We start from the raw sequence: 15,793 nt of genomic DNA, 5'->3' as shown, positions 1-15,793 counted from the left end.
GGGGCAGCGCCCCCCCTGGAGGCGGGACGAAGTGCCGGCTGCTGCTGCTGCCAGCTCGTCAGTGATTAAAAAAGGGCGTGCGGCATTTGGGGATGAAAACCATTACCTAGAATCCCCAACACGAACACCTGGACTGTTCACGCTGGGATAACAAACGGAGGGAAATAAACACACAAACCAACACAAGTCCGGCCCCAGCACTGGGCACTTGTTTAATGTAGTGTTTAAGTCACACAGCTGCTGTTAGCACCCATTCTGCCCCACCAGAAAGGAAACTTTAGCATTCACTGAAAACCCACCTGAATTACCCAATTACTATATATGTATATAGTAATATATATATTATATATATATAATTACACTATTTTTATCAATATAAAATCCTGGTTTATGCAGCGCTGGCTCTTTGTAGATACAAGTGGAAGGCAGGAAGGAATAATCTTTGGCTCTGACAAGTATTCTACTTGTTCTCTGGAGGTTCCATTGCTATTTCAGAAGCCGTAGTTCAGCACACGCCCAGGGAATGACAGGCTGATGCTGCACATAGCAGCAGAGACACCCATGCTGCTCTGGTTCTGCAGCCCGATGCTCATCTATACCTGGGCTGAATGCAGTCTGCTCTCTCACCAGTGCAACCACACCAGAGTTTAGAACACAGAAAGCTCTTCACCTTAAAAAAATACGTGCTTTTTCATCTAAGAATTTGCATCTTTTTCCATCGTGTCTTTGGCCTTCCTGCAGAAGGATACAGATCCTGTTGCCTCCTCAAGGAGCTACCCTCTCCTCCTCAGTCGGGCAGCAAGTAGCTTTGGATCAGAGCTTGAACTCTAGCCACCTCCACGCTGCCCAATGGGCAGACCTCATTCCCTGCCTGGTGCCCATTCCCACTTCTCCTTTCAGGAAGGGCACCCATTCTGCTGCTGCACGGGACATACCAACACCTGCAGATACTTTCGTGCTCTGAACACCCTTAGAAAATAAGAGCTAACAAGTCACCCAATGACAGAGACTCAGATATCAGTAAATATACAACAGAAATTCATACGCAATACTTCATGCTTTCACATTTTCTTTCCCCATAGTAATATGCAAGAATAGAGTCCATTGACATTAGACTGCCTGCAATAGGTTGCTGCCCTGCAACCATATTCTGGGCAAGCCCATACCAGCCCTCAGAAACCAGGAGGAGCTCTTGTTGGCTCTGCACACCAGAGCTTCCAAGGTGCTGGATAAGTTCTTGTCCTAGGCTGTGTCCTAATGAGGTGCACAGAGCTATGAAAAACCCAAGAATCAAGCCATCATTAGCAGCAAAAACAAAACAGAATACAAAGAAAAAGAACCAGGCAAATGTTACCTGATCTTAGACAAAGTATTCTTGCACTTCACTCTGCCCATTTTGGCTACCGAAAGTGCACTTTTCAAGTGGGACATTCCAACCGGGCAGTGCAGTATTAAATTATTTCAACCAACAGTAAGTAAGGAAAACACTTTTGAAAGCAAGTTAAAAAAATTTGTTTGGCATAGAAAAACGTACGCACCAAGCAACCCTTCGTGCCTAGCAAAGCTTCAACTTGTGTGAGCAGATGCTGTAGCTTCCTTAGTGCTTACAGTTTCAGCTGCTGCTGAAGGTCATGAATTGATCCTGCACTGCTTTGCAGTTTCTCTTGTACCAGCAGATCTTCTTCTAGTGTGATCGTTTCAATTACTCCACTGGTTCCAAGAACACATGGAAGGCTTAAGAATACTTCACTGTTTATACTGCAAAATCCCTAAAACACACAAAGAACACTGTCACACAAACACACATTTCTGCTCTGTTCTTACCTGAAAAGCAACGAAGTAACTTTTTTAATTTTAACTAAGCAAGGACACTTCTTCACATGGCATGACTTTGTAAATCTCCAATTATTTTAGATTCTGTGCAACAGATTACAGCAACAGTAAAGTATTACTGCACAGGTAAAAAAAACTTTGGTGCCACAGGAATTATTTCCTAATGCAAAAAATATCAGACCTCTGCAATGCAGGCAAAGCTTATTCTACAAGATACAGTTTAAACAGTTTTCTGGGTAGAGCAAGCAGTGGTACTTTTTGTACAATCAGTTCTCCTGAGACTGAGCAAAATGATTGTTACAATACAGCCAAACAAAACTAACTGAGGAAAAACTTTCAAATACTGATCATGTATTCATTCTATAGAGACTTTCCCAAAGTTACATCACTATAATTCACTAACAATATTGTCACACTATAATGGGATGATAATAGCAGGGCGGCAAAGTCTTTGGCTACAGCAAATGAAAACGAGCCCAAATGCAGCACCATGGATACAGAAAGGAAAGAAAAGAGCTGCTCACCTTTGGAAGGCCTCAGGTAGGCAGGAATCTCCAGCAAGAGATGCCCTCCCCTGCAGTGCCAACCCTTAAATGAGGTCTGGGAAGGGGCAGATCCTGGCTCCACCCCTTCTGGTCACTCAGATACACTGCATACACATGAGCTCCCCTGGGTTGGCCCTGCCTTCCCACCAGGTGCTCAATCACTGCTTCAAACTGTGACTTAGCATTTCCACTACAAGTACAGGTTTTGTTTCTTTATAGGAGCTGTATGTGAAATTTTACATTCTGTAGTTACTCTACAGTTTAAGAGACTTGGCACTCCTCTACTTTTGTGTTTCATTTGTAGACAATTACAAACTTGACTTGAAAAAATGATGAAATTAGCTGTATATCTGTTACAATTGACACAGTAAGAAGAGTTTTGCGCTCCATTTCCCTGCACTGAGAACCGTGAGGGGCACAGAAGCAGCCAATAATGGTTTCTATAACTTTTTTCCCTCCTCTGAAATGCCTTAAAACTTTAGTGAAGCCTCTTTGGATGAACTTAAAACTGTGGGCTAAACCTTGTATGACATTACATGTACCTTAATCATCTAAAGAATGCAAAAGCAGATAAACCTTTCAAAGCTGGTCAAATAAAGTACTGGCAGGAAATGCATTTGATACTTTCCTAAGTGATACTGAACTCTTTTGGCCCCTGGAAAAATATACACCGAACACTTGGAAACTGTGACGCATTTCTCTTCATTTGCCAAACTGAGCTGCTCCTGGGGAGCTGGTCAGCAAACATGAACACATTTTCCCCCAAATGCTTCTATTTGTTTTGAAAACAATCTACTTCCAATGTTGGTTTCAGGTTAATGCAACAACTGATCTGTACTTCATCTGGACTGGAATTAAAAAACTCCTGTTGGAAGACAGCAGTAACCATAATGCTCCTTCCAAAAAGCTGCTTTATGCAGCACGTCTGTGCTGATACAAATTAACTGTCACATCCAATGTAAATCACGTAACTGTAGTAGCAACCAGAAGATATTAATAGCACATTACCTTCGCAAGAGTGGATACAGAATGAACCTTCCTTTTATCTTTCAGGATACTGTCAGTTAAATCAGCAACTGAGAGCCCAACAGACCAGGATCTCTGACCCTTTCCCTTGAGAACTTCCACAGCTCTAAATAAACCAGGAAAAGGGGAAACATAGAATGTTTAGATTTTAATTAATCCTGTTTTGATTCATATGTTGAAACCTTATAGACAGGTAAGTCTACATAAGAACATGATTCTTCATTCTGAAAAATTACATAAGAAAATAATGAACTGCTAAAAAGAATGTCTTCATATATATTTTACCCAGAGTAGTAACAGTTCTTTTTTCTGGCTAATTAAATCATGTAAATTGATCCAAATTTCTCCCTAGCTTTGAAGTTTACTGCTTTCACACAGTCTCTGAGAAGTGTGCTAGAAAGCTTGCCTCTCTTTTTCTTTTCAGTGCATGTAATCTGTAATTGAACTGGCAACTCTGAAACTCTGGTGTATCTTCCGCCAAGCTCATCATCTCATCCTTAGGGATCACTGCGGGCAAAACATCGTTTAAAGCAGAAGAACATCAAGTGTATACACCTGCATGGAAATGAATGACACACACACCTATGGGCTCCAGGAAACTCGATGTGTGAACATTTTACAGCAAACTTCCTCCTGTTTGTAAGGAACTGAGGAAAAGAAAACAAAAAACCCCAAAAAACTGCAAACCAAGTGTTAAAGCATGTAGAAAAACGTGAAAGTTATGTCGGAGTTACCTGTTAGCCACCTTTTCTCTGGAGTCATGAGCAGCAATTGTTTCTGTTTCATTTGTAACTGACTTAGAGCTGGTCCATGATGGTACTGGACAGAAACAAACACAGCATTAAGTGTACACCTAAGCAGCAACTAAAATAAGGATGAAAAAGGTTGGGGAGAGATAAAAAAAGGATATTAATTAATTAATTAAAAAGGAAGCTTTCAAACCACCCTTTCCTCATAACAAGCCAAATGTAGGGTCTCTAGATTGCAGAAATAAAATGATACCAGCACTCTTCCCAAGACACTTGCTTAAAAATGAATTGCTATGCAAAAAACGTCACATCAGCAGTAGCCTAACATATCTTACACCACACTTCCTTCCTCTTTCAATACCTCTAATCTGCATCGCTGCACCAAATACAAAGCATTTGAGGCTATATACGTATATTTTTTTACACAGTGACAAATGCAAAACACTTTTGCAACAACTCCAGGCCTACAGGCTTGGGCACAGACCAGAATCTTACTATTTAGAACCACTATTAGTAAAAATCACTACCCTGCTCATTACTACCTTTAGTACGTTTTTCAATCACTCTGTCATTAATACCATTAGTTAAGTACTGTCAGGACATTAAATACTCATAATGAGTATCACTTTACCTTTGTCTTCCCCTTGTTCACCAATAATCCAAGCATCTTTTCCCAGCGTCTCTGCTTGCAAAAGCTTTGTGAGTATGTACTGAAATCTCTCAGTATCCAGATTGCCACCTACTCCAATAACTCTGCTTTTGGGAAATGCGCTCAGCTTCCATGATACGTATGTCATAATTTCAACTATATATGAAAGAGAAAAGATGTTGACAATAAAGGATCGATCAAAATTCAGCCCATTTGCAAACTGTTAGTCAGAGTTACGTAACTCCAGAGCAACTCATTTACTTTAGAAAAGGAAAAAGCATTTTTTGAGAATATTTCAGTTTATTTAAACCAAAACAGCAAGTCAGATGGGGAGATGACGGAGGAAACTCACAGCCCACATGAAGTTTTCAGAGAAGTCAAGTGAAACCTCAGGATGAGTCACTATGCTTCCCTTCACCACAAATCTCACATACTTCTAAATTTAATGCATTAGTGGTTCCCTTCCCCGATCCCCATTTGGCAAGAACTCTTTTCCCCATTTTCACAGGTCTAAAATATAAGAAGGCTAAGAAGCACCTGAAAAACAGAAAAGGGCTAAGGATGCCTTCAGCCTGTTTAAAGGACAGATAGGTTCACGTGTACTTCTCTTGTAAGAGCATTTTTGCTTTTCTCTTTTCATAGTATTACTGAGCACACAGATTTAGACTTTTCCTTAAAATACAGCTGCAATATAGTCCATGAGTTTCATCACAGAACACACAACACATACACACATGCATCTACCCTTACTGCGCAGGAGAAATGTAAAAAACACTCACAGCTGACAAGACAACAGTCAATGGTTGCTAATCTTGTAGATACAGTGACATTTAAGCTACATACAGAAATATGCAGAAATACATACCTTTCAAACAAATCAAAGTACACTATTTTCTTTTATCTTGGTAACAGTTAAAAAAACACTGTGTCCTGCTCAGTGCTGTAAAGGAAAACATCTTTCAGAGTAGCAAGAATTTCTGACTAAGAGTGCATATTCGACAGCAATGTGTTTTTTAAACAGCCCAAAGAGAAGCCATCACAGGGACAGAACATCAGGTGAAGGGCCAACACACCTGGCTGAGAAGCAACAAGCAGCACGGAGTTCTGACTGTAGTGCGATATTGCTGGGATAATTCCTCGGAACAAATCCACATTGCTCTGTATGACATCCAGGTACGTCTGAGCATTACCCAGAGAGTTCACTGTAAGCACCACAACTTTTGAATCAGTTGAAGTTGAAAAATCTGAAAATATAAAGAAAATGTGTTTTAAGAACGTGTGTAATTGTATCGAGTTTTAGGTGCAAAACCAAAACACTACTCTAAATGCTGAACTGCAACATCCAATTTAAGTTGAGGATTCTTTCCTTCCTATCTTGCCTCCAGCTCCCTGTCTGCAACATGGAGCACTTCTGCAGCACCTGTAAACAGCTCTCCCACAGAGCTAGTTTTCCCACCTTCTAGTTGACAGACAGAAGAGAATGAAGCTTGGCCAAGATGACAGAGCACAGATCAGAAAACAGTTCTGACACAAGTTTCCCATCTTAATTTTCTCAGCAAGGGAGCAAAAAATACATTTACAGAAAAGATCCTTCATTTTTACTCCAACTTCTCCAACTTAAAAAAGAAAGGCAGAGACTTCATTTCAACAACATAGGAGCTTGCTATATCACAGCTACATATAAATATTTAATACGTAATGACAAAAACATAAACAGAAATTTGTGCCATGGTTACACAAGGAGAGCTTAGGAAAAGAATGCACAAGCATCACAATTTGCAAGATAAGATCAAAGGATGTAGAACAGGCAATGCCAGGTGGAAACTGAACAATCAAGTAGAATACCTGGTGGAATGGGAAACTGAGATAAACTACGTTAGAGGCACATGAAAGCCTCACTTCTTGTCTTGCAGAAGGTCTGAAGCATGAAAAAGCACCGTGGACAAACAAGAAGTGAGGATGAAAAAGGTCATTCTACTCGCTTCCATCTTCTATTGTAGAAGAGCTTTTTTTACCATCTCAGCCTCTGCAACTAAGCTTATCAAGGACTGTACTCATCACCACTAAGTATGGGGACATAATTATTGATTCTGCTGAACTGTACACTAGCAGCTAATTGACAACCAGCTCACAGAATCATCTGGTCTGGAACAGACCTTCAAGACCACGAGGTCCAGCCATCCATCCGACCCAGAGTCCCATCACTAAAACATGTCCCTTAGTGACACATCCACATGTCTTTTGAACGCTTCCAGGGATGGGTTAAGAATTAATTTATTGAATACATAATGATAATGATTAAGAATTAACCACTGGTCATAAACTGATGTTTTAACAAACATCAGTTGAGGAAGGTAGTACTTTGAAACTCACATTATTTATCAGTCTTTCCAACACTGCTGTCAGGGCTAGGTCTAATTCCCTACATACATACCTCTCCTCACCTTGCCCACTGCAGCAGTGACACTGATGCACTAGATTGTTTTTCTACATTTCTGCATGTGTCCAAATTCAGAAAAAGCCTTTTAACCCAGAAGCAGGCTCAGATACTTCTAACTCTATCAACAACAAAGCCTGAAACAGAAGCATTTCAAGCTTTACTGAGTCCTCCCTTACCAGTTTTTCCACAGGAAGATACGAAAAAGCAAGAAGCTATGAAAAAATAACACCCTTTTAGAAACATGCCTTGTATACTAGAGCTTCTATAGCACCCAGGGTGCCCCGTTCTCACTGAGACAAACACAGGCACACACACTACAGCATCAGCTCCCACTCTAGCAATGACAGCCAGCACCTTTGCTGATCTCTACGTTTGGCAAAGCAAAGATCTCCAAATCCATGGTTCCTCCTTTTGCTGCACCTTCAGAAAGATCCAGAAGAACCACCTTGTCAGCAACACCCTATATGAGTAAAAACAATACAGATCAACAATAAAACCTAACTTGTTCCTGCCAGTGGTGGGGAACTGTAAAAATATATTTCTCCAGTTCAAAACAGTGTTTGTTGCACTGTGTGTACAGTAACTTCCAACAAGCCACAGCTTAGGCAACGAACTCTTAATTATGGATTTTCAAAATAAGTGCATTCCTAGTTTATCTGTCTGTATTTACAAAAGCAGAATGAGAAAGCATAGCAGAAACTAACACTTCTGTGTGTCCATAAATTAACAGGACAGAAGAGGCAAATGATATAGGCAGTAGCAACAATGTTAAAAGTGCTGAGCTACTTCTGTATCAGACACTAAGAACTAGACTGGAAGGCCCTGTATTAATTAATCAGGTGTACAGTGACTTACATTAATTACATACCTTTGCTACAACCGCCAGCACACATGCAATGCCCAGATCTCCAGCTCCAACCACAGTCACTTTGTTAAAGCACCCTCCGTTTCTCACTCCACCCATTTTACTCTTTGATTTTATGTCAGTCTCTCCTACAGTTAAAAGGGAAACACAAACTTAAGTGCTGATCCATACTACATCAACACAGCTACTGATGCTTCACAAAGGGTCGCGTCACAAAACACAAACCTCTTCAAAACAGTGGTCAAGTCTGATAACGCAACAATTCTCATACAATTCATGGAGATTTGTAACAGAAATATGAAGATTAATTGGACATACGTATTGCATGCACAAAGATTCAGTTACTAACATTAGGTAGGCTTTTATGTCGGGAGGAAGTTCTTTACAGAGAGAATGGTGAGGTGCTGAACAGGCTGCCCAGAGAGGCTGTGGATGCCCCGTCCCTGGAGGTGTTCAAGGCCAGGTTGGATGGGGCCCTGGGCAGCCTGGTCTAGTATTGTATGTGGAGGTTGGTGGCCCTGCATGTGACGAGGGGGAGTGGGCATTCACGATCCTTGAGGTCCCTTCCAACCCTGGCCATTCTGTGACCCTTATGATATCAAGTAATAAATAAAACATACGTTGCCTTAGAACTACAAATATATGAAGACATCTGCACCTTCAGTAATCCTTGCGATGTAGGAGAGAAGTTCTGATTGCCTGTCTGCATCAGAAGATGACAGTGAATACAAAGGCAGCTCCTCCTCAAATTTTGCAATCATTTCCTTGATTAATCCAATGATAGTTGATTTAGGCTGAAATATAGGAAGAAGACAAAACTGTTGAGGAGCTCTTTCATATCGTTTGGTACTTGGAGCAAACACACTGTGAAGTCAGTAGAAGTTAAAGCAATAAAAGCAATTCCCATCCATGGGAATTTCTATAATAATCAGGAAAAATACCTCTCATCATTTTTAGAAAACCAGCTTTCAGTAAATCACCACCGTGGGCCTGACAGTTGCATTTAAGTATGTTATCTAGATGGAGAACATAAAATCATTTAGAAACAGCAGCGGGTTTTCAATCTCCATCCATTCATAATGTTATAGTCAGAAGAGACATCCCCAAAAGATAGGAATTTCTGTGGAACTTAACTGGAGATACTCCGTTTGTCAGGTATGCTATTCATTATTCAATGCACTATGGGGGAAAAGAGCCAAAAGGCCCAAAAGTAACAGAGACAATCCCCCTATTTTTTTCCCAGCTGAAAAGAGTTTTCCTTACGATCACCTATAATCTTCCTTGTAAACCCTTTGGATGGGCTGAAAGCTGTAATTTTCTGAGGTGTAATATCACTTCTCTTAGCATAAGCATTCCATATTTAACAAGCAACGCAAAATACAAAAAGCTCCAACCAGACCCACTGCTCTGCACCGCTCTCCATGTAGAATTGTGCATTATTCCCAGACATCTCCCTCCTCTTACATGGCTCCAGTTCTGCAGATAGGGCAAATAAATCCTGCCGTGAGCATCCACATGCTTCCCCACTGCAATGCCCATGTTGGCAGTCGGCTTCAGGAAGCAAATGGGAGGAGCAAAGGGATGAGAGTCCAAAATCCACAGACGAATGGGTATATTATAGGAGTTACCTGTTCAACATAAACCAAAAGCCATTACAAGCTTCCGCACTGAGAAGAAACGCTAAGAAACAGGTCTGTGTGCACTTCATAATAACAAAGAGAAAAGAAGCCAGACAAATAAATGTCCTGATTTGCACTTAAAGCATTTATGTCACTTAGGCTGGTTGACAGAAGCAGACTTGTCTGGATCATCTTGGAGCGTCACTGATGAGTTGTAATTAACACAGGAATTTTTCCTCTTGTTGTTTTTCCACTGGCATTTTATCAGCCAACATGACCAGTTCTATAGGCAAATAAACTTCTTGCTGCAATCTTTTATTTATTTTTATTTTTTAAGAACTCACGATAACCGATACAAAGAGGGATCTATTAAGAGCTTTACCTCAGCTTCAAAGGCTTTAAGTTCAGAAATAAATACTTACTAGTTCTTTTTAAGCACTCTCCACACACGTGTAGGGCTTTCAAAATTCAAGCAATCTCCATTGGAACCAAAATGTTTGACTACACTGTCTCACGCTACGTGACTTTTTTAAAATAAAGTGTTTACTTGACTTGAATCATAGAACGGCTTGAGTTGGAAGAAACCTTAAAAGTTGCCTGGTCCAACTCCTCTGCAATGACCAGAGACACCTACACTACATCAGCTGCTCAGAGCCCCATCCTGCCTGACCTTGACCTGTCTCATAGCACCTTATTTCAGTATCTATATGTACATAAAGAATAGAAATGGCTTCTGCCAATTCAGGCAAAATCCTAAGCCACTTTTAATGAAGAAGCAGTTCAAAGAGCAGCACAGGTTATACCAAATCCCCAAAGGCACAATTTGCAGACCTGTATTCACATTCTCGAGTATTTGATCCTAGCGTGTGTAAATTAGCCCTGAGCACACCCAAAATGAGAAAGGATGCCTCATCTCATACATGTAAGCTTAGCATAGCCTCATCTAATAATTCAGAGGCATAGCTGGCATGTTGGAATCTGCCGTTCCACTTCATTTACAGCACATTTAGGAGCAAGCTTAATTCCCACTAGTTGCTGGAAATGAGGTGCAGCGCTCTCCCTTCTCCCCTTTTCTCCAGCCTGACTCCCAGAGGAGAAAGGCCACTGCTGCCACTTCAGCCATGCCTCTTTCTCAGGCTCTCCACAGTGTGTCGCTGGGATGCACAGCAGGTAAGGAAACCATACACAGCAACTCCTACCATATTTCACCGGGACAGTGCCACTGAAATTCAGGAGGTCTTTCTGGGATCCATCCTTGAAGGCTGAAATTAAAAAAAACAAACAATCCTAATGCAGAATGACAACAATACGCTCCTAAGCACAGAATCATAGAATGGCCTGTGTTGAAAAGGACCACAATGATCATCTAGTTCCAACCCCCTGCTGTGTGCAGAGTCGCCAACCAGCAGACCAGGCTGCCCAGAGCTGCATCCAGCCTGGCCTTGAATGCCTCCAGGGATGGGGCATCCGCAGCCTCCTTGGGCAACCTGTTCCAGTGCCTCACCACCCTCTGTGTGAAAAACTTCCTCCTAAAATCTAACCTAAACCTCCCTTGCCTCAGTTTAAGACCATTCCCCCTTATCCAAATGTGTTCCTAGAAACCAGAAGCATCACTCTTGGCACAGACAGTACAGAATCCCACCCTGCCCCGCAGTCACTGGTGTTTCCCCACAGAGCCGGGCAGGCAAGAGCCCACTCTCCCCTCAGAGTAGCGCATCCCTCCTTACTGTAAGTGTTCATGGAGAAGGAGAAGTTCGGGTGCGCCCTGCTGACAGCCGTCACTTCCTCTACGGTCAGGTCTCTGAACTTGTACTGGGAGCGGGAGACAAAAACCCAGACAGAAACGTTTCGTCTCGGCGGCCCCGCCTTCCCCTTTCGCTTTTCCCAACCGAGGACCGCCGTAGCGCTGTGCCGATCCCCTCCCGGCCCCGCGCGCCCCATCCCGCACCTTGCCCAGCTGCTTCCGCAGCGCCTCCGCCGAGAACGCCATGGCCGCGGCCTCCCAGGCGGCCCCGCGCCTCCAGCCCGCCCCGCCCCGCCCCGCCTCCTCCAGGCGCCGTGCGCCTTACGCGGAGCCCGCGGAGCTCGTGGGTTTTGCTGGGAAGCCGAAGGCTCGCAATACGCCGTTGGTAGCGACTCACCTCAAGGCTGAGGGCTGGAGCACTGGTGAGGGGCTCAGCTACAGCTGCTGGCTGTTTTCTTTGAGGCTTGATAGAAAACGTGGCCAGTTAGCGGAGGAAATAAGCTGTGTTTTCTCACGTGCTAAGAGAGGGTAAAATAAAATGAGGAGCTCCTGCAACGCGGAGCACACAGCTTGCCAGTTCTACTCGGTGCTACACAAGAGGAAAATAGCATCTCCTCTGTCTTGCAATGGCATCCTTTAGGTCTGACCCTTGGCTTAGCCTTGGGCATTCTGTATCTTTGTGCTAGCTCAGAGCACAGAGTTCTTGAGAACGTGAAACTACCCAATAAATTATTTCAAATAATTCCCCACGGCAGAAAAAAAACCATGCAGTAACACAAGCGGTCTGAATTAGGAGTAATGGAAGAGGAATTGCAAGTTACACATATTACGTGCTTTGTGCAAAATGTACGCTTCTGGAATGGACCCGAGTGAACTCTTGCAGATACTGAAGGTCCCAAAACAAATGAAGACCAAGGGGTGGGAGCAAAAGTTTCCTCACCAAACCCATCACGTTGGCTTTGGCTCTGGCAATATCACAGGTAAAACATTTAGCTCGCTGTCCACCTCTGTCATCACCTAAGAGGTGGTAGACACATGCCTTTCCTCAACTTAGGAACACAGAGAAACTGAGATGTTGCATTCAAAATATAAAAAAACTTAATGAAATGGGAAAAGGATATACATAAAAAAGACCCTTACAAAGAACTGGACAGAGAAAATCTCCAAAGCAAATAAATCACCAGTTCAAGAAAGCCATTTAGCAGCTAACCTAACAGAGGTTAGGACCAAACCACGGATACATTTCATTACCTCAGCAACCTCCTGTGTTTGATTTCATTCTATTCAGTACATTAAGCATGGTAGTTGAAGGTTCTTTGGATCCCCAGACGTGTGGGAAAAAAAAAGATGAGCAATTCCATATGCACTTAAACTGGTAAGTAAAAGGCCATCTTTTGGATGACTGAACTGCAGTTCTGCCTTGTGGGATTAAGATGTTATTTCAAATTCAAGCTACAACTAAAAGCTGCCCTTCAATAAGGAAAAGAATTAAAAAAAATATCTGAGTAAAATAGTTCTATTGCTTCCAGAGAGGGACAGCTTCATCAGCTGGAATATGCTAAATCAATGTAGAGTGACCTGCCTATTTTGCCTTAAGATAACAACTTACTAGAACGTTGAAGATGTATTAAAAATCTCAAAGGCGTTCCATTCAGGGTAAGATTTCATGCCTGCAAAACAAGGTGCTGGTTGGCCGCTGATCAAACAACTAAGGGGCAATATAATGTTATTATTATATGGCTTTTTAAAAGCACAACAGAGTGGAAGCATCCATTTTTTTTTCAAGCAAAAGGAGGCAGATGGGCTTAATTTGAGGGAAGGTATTCATTTATCCATTTGCAATAGTTTGCAATGCTAGCTAACCAGAGCTAGCACTGGCACTGACCTCCAGCTGACAAAGCAGTAAATGGTTCCATAGCAGACAGTGGTAGAAAAGGTGCAGGTTCTTCACATGGGAAGAAGAGAATCTGAGAAAGATGCTGCTCATGAAACTGCAAGATGAAACACCATATATTTCAGGTGGAAGAGATGAAAGGCAGCTTGTATACTTGTTTATATCATTTTTAAGTTCATGTTCCTCCAAATATATATTATATTAGAAGCCTAAACCGTAGGAGATGCCAATCAATTTCAGCTCCTTTTTGAATGCTTAAGGGACTCCATTAATTTTTTTCTTGCGTGCTGCATGGGAACAAGAGAACAGTTTTTCTTGGAGAACATTCAGCCTAATGCTGTTTCATGTAACAGCTCAGAAGAAAACAGCAGGAAAAAAAATGTCTTCTATAAAGTAGACCAATGAGATGTAGCAGTAAAATGTTTAATGCCTGTAATTTATTGTCTGCAAAACTTATATGCATTTGGTGTGCAAAAGTATACACTTTCTTGACAGCACCAGAAAACAGTTAAGCTATGTAAGTTTTTAAACCTGATTTGTCACATTGTGTAAAAAGACATTATGCACAATGGATATCCCCAAAGGAAATCATTGGCTAAACCTAGAAGCACCCTTATTTACAACTACCACTTTAATATTGCATTACACCCACTCACCAAAATAAATATAAATACATTCATCACACCTTAAACACAGTCTCTCCATATATTTATTTTCTGACATGTTTTGGTCTCCAGAAATACGCTGTATCTAGAAATAGGCATCAGCTACTAGATTATGTTACAAAATGCAAAAAAAATAGAAAATTAGTTTTCCTGGACAATATTTTGGGCTTTACACAAAAATAAATCCAGATTTCCATAGAGATCTCATAAACTTCTTGAAAGATTTTTATTTTAAAGCACAGCACAGAGTTGCACACTAAGGCTTCCTGTGATATGCAAAACCCTGGCCTCCAAAAAGACTGCTGTAAAGTGAAATACAGCTCAAGCGTAAGTACAAGACATTTTCAAAAAGTAGTCATCAATAGAAAGTGCCCTTCGTTTGATTTAGCGTTATCAGTACAGAAGTAGCTACTGTAATTGTGCAATCAAAGCCAGACCTGGAAGGGCTTTATGCAAAGGACGTCACCATCTCACACCACCAGGCTTAAGTACACAGAATCTGAGATAGCAGAAACTGACCAACCTGTTCATACTCTACATTCATTAGTTTTTGACGCAATTTAGTATAAAAGGCACATCGTCAAGCAGTGAATTAAAAAAAGAAAGAATCTAAAATCCAAACCAGAATTTCATTAAACACAATTAAGTCATTAGCTCAACATCAGATCCTCATAAACCAATAGAAGAATTCTTCCAGTTTTTTTCTTAACCTCAAATTTGGATGCACTTTGGATGAGTACCAAAGTACTCTCGTGAAGATTAATAATGTTAATCTGGCAAACAGCAAACATGATTTTGAATACGAGGCCCTCCCAAGTCCATTTACAAATACGCAGCACATGCAAACCCAACAAAAACCCAAACACTTGTACAAAATTTGAAAGCCACTGGTGTCCCGTGCCAATTATGAGAAAGTACTTGATTGTAAAATGACAAATGTGTCCTTGAGCAATTTTTCATACGAAACAAAAATCAAGCAATCATTGTGTGAAGTTAAACAAGTGTCTTAGGGAGGCTGGAAGAAGAGACCGCATTCCAGTCAGCACCTCAAAGACCAAAGTGCTTTAGATTAAGAAATTTAACCGACCGTGTGCAAAGCAATGAAATCATCAGGGTTTATTTAAGCTTCGGTTATCTGAAATGCAGATTTAACTCCAAACCGAATTCCAATTTCAAATTATTACGTGAGCATCTTTTGCTTCATAAGAGACTGTTTTCAGCCAGGCAGAAAATTGCTTGCAAGTGATACTTGTCCAGGCTGACAGACCTAGGAGCCTTTCTCCAGCTAAACAAACCAAAAAATCCACACCAAGCAAACAAACAAACCCACAGTCAATCATGGTCCCAGAGATCATGGCCATGTTTGGGGAATTCGGGGAACTACAACAGCAAATGTGAGGTGGTCCCATTAAGCAGAGTGAATACAACGCACTTGCAGACAAGCACTGAGATTACACTATCTTGCATGGTCTCGAGTGTATACACTGAGAAACACCTTTTTGTTAGTTAATATACAAAGTTAAAAATACAGAGGAGCAGTGACAGTTACCATCCATGCTCCTACGCAACTAATACTGAATTAGTTTATAGAATCCATCCCAATAGCTTACTCATGTCAGTGTTTCGCTAAGGCAGTGAAATGCTACACCATCAACAGAAAATGCCTCAAAAAAGCAAATGTTTTTTCCTTCATTAAGAGTTAGATGTGTTGATTCCAGCAGCCTCCAAGCTGTCTGAACTGTGTTCTGGAAGCAGCACTGTTTT

The 15,793-nt window shown here is 41.5% G+C and overlaps 1 protein-coding gene across 3 annotated transcripts; it reads right to left on the bottom strand.

The window, feature by feature from the left end:
• Positions 1-187: 187 nt before the first annotated feature.
• UEVLD (UEV and lactate/malate dehyrogenase domains) lies at positions 188-11,735 on the bottom strand. Of its 3 annotated transcripts, XM_042882131.1 has the most exons (12): positions 11,675-11,735; positions 11,454-11,538; positions 10,926-10,988; positions 9,572-9,735; positions 8,766-8,901; positions 8,111-8,235; positions 7,597-7,702; positions 5,876-6,046; positions 4,785-4,958; positions 4,139-4,223; positions 3,387-3,510; positions 188-1,769 (listed from the first exon to the last, which is right to left on the bottom strand). In XM_042882131.1, exons 1-12 carry the CDS (start codon positions 11,714-11,716, stop codon positions 1,605-1,607), a joined length of 1,440 nt encoding a protein of 479 aa, XP_042738065.1. In that variant the 5' UTR covers positions 11,717-11,735; the 3' UTR covers positions 188-1,604. The 3 variants fall into 3 exon arrangements, with proteins under 3 accessions (XP_042738065.1, XP_042738066.1, XP_042738067.1); XM_042882132.1 differs by lacking the exons at positions 188-1,769; positions 3,387-3,510 and adding an exon at positions 3,812-3,911; XM_042882133.1 differs by lacking the exons at positions 188-1,769; positions 3,387-3,510; positions 4,139-4,223 and adding an exon at positions 5,668-5,742 and having other exon boundaries at positions 4,872-4,958.
• Positions 11,736-15,793: the final 4,058 nt, after the last annotated feature.

This window comes from Lagopus leucura, unplaced genomic scaffold (genome assembly GCF_019238085.1).
Source record: "Lagopus leucura isolate 7727_CA_CO unplaced genomic scaffold, USGS_WTPT01 Super-Scaffold_100033, whole genome shotgun sequence".
Taxonomy (NCBI): domain Eukaryota; kingdom Metazoa; phylum Chordata; class Aves; order Galliformes; family Phasianidae; genus Lagopus; species Lagopus leucura.
Note: the sequence above shows the minus strand (reverse complement) of the source record. Positions and strands in the feature narration are given on the sequence as shown.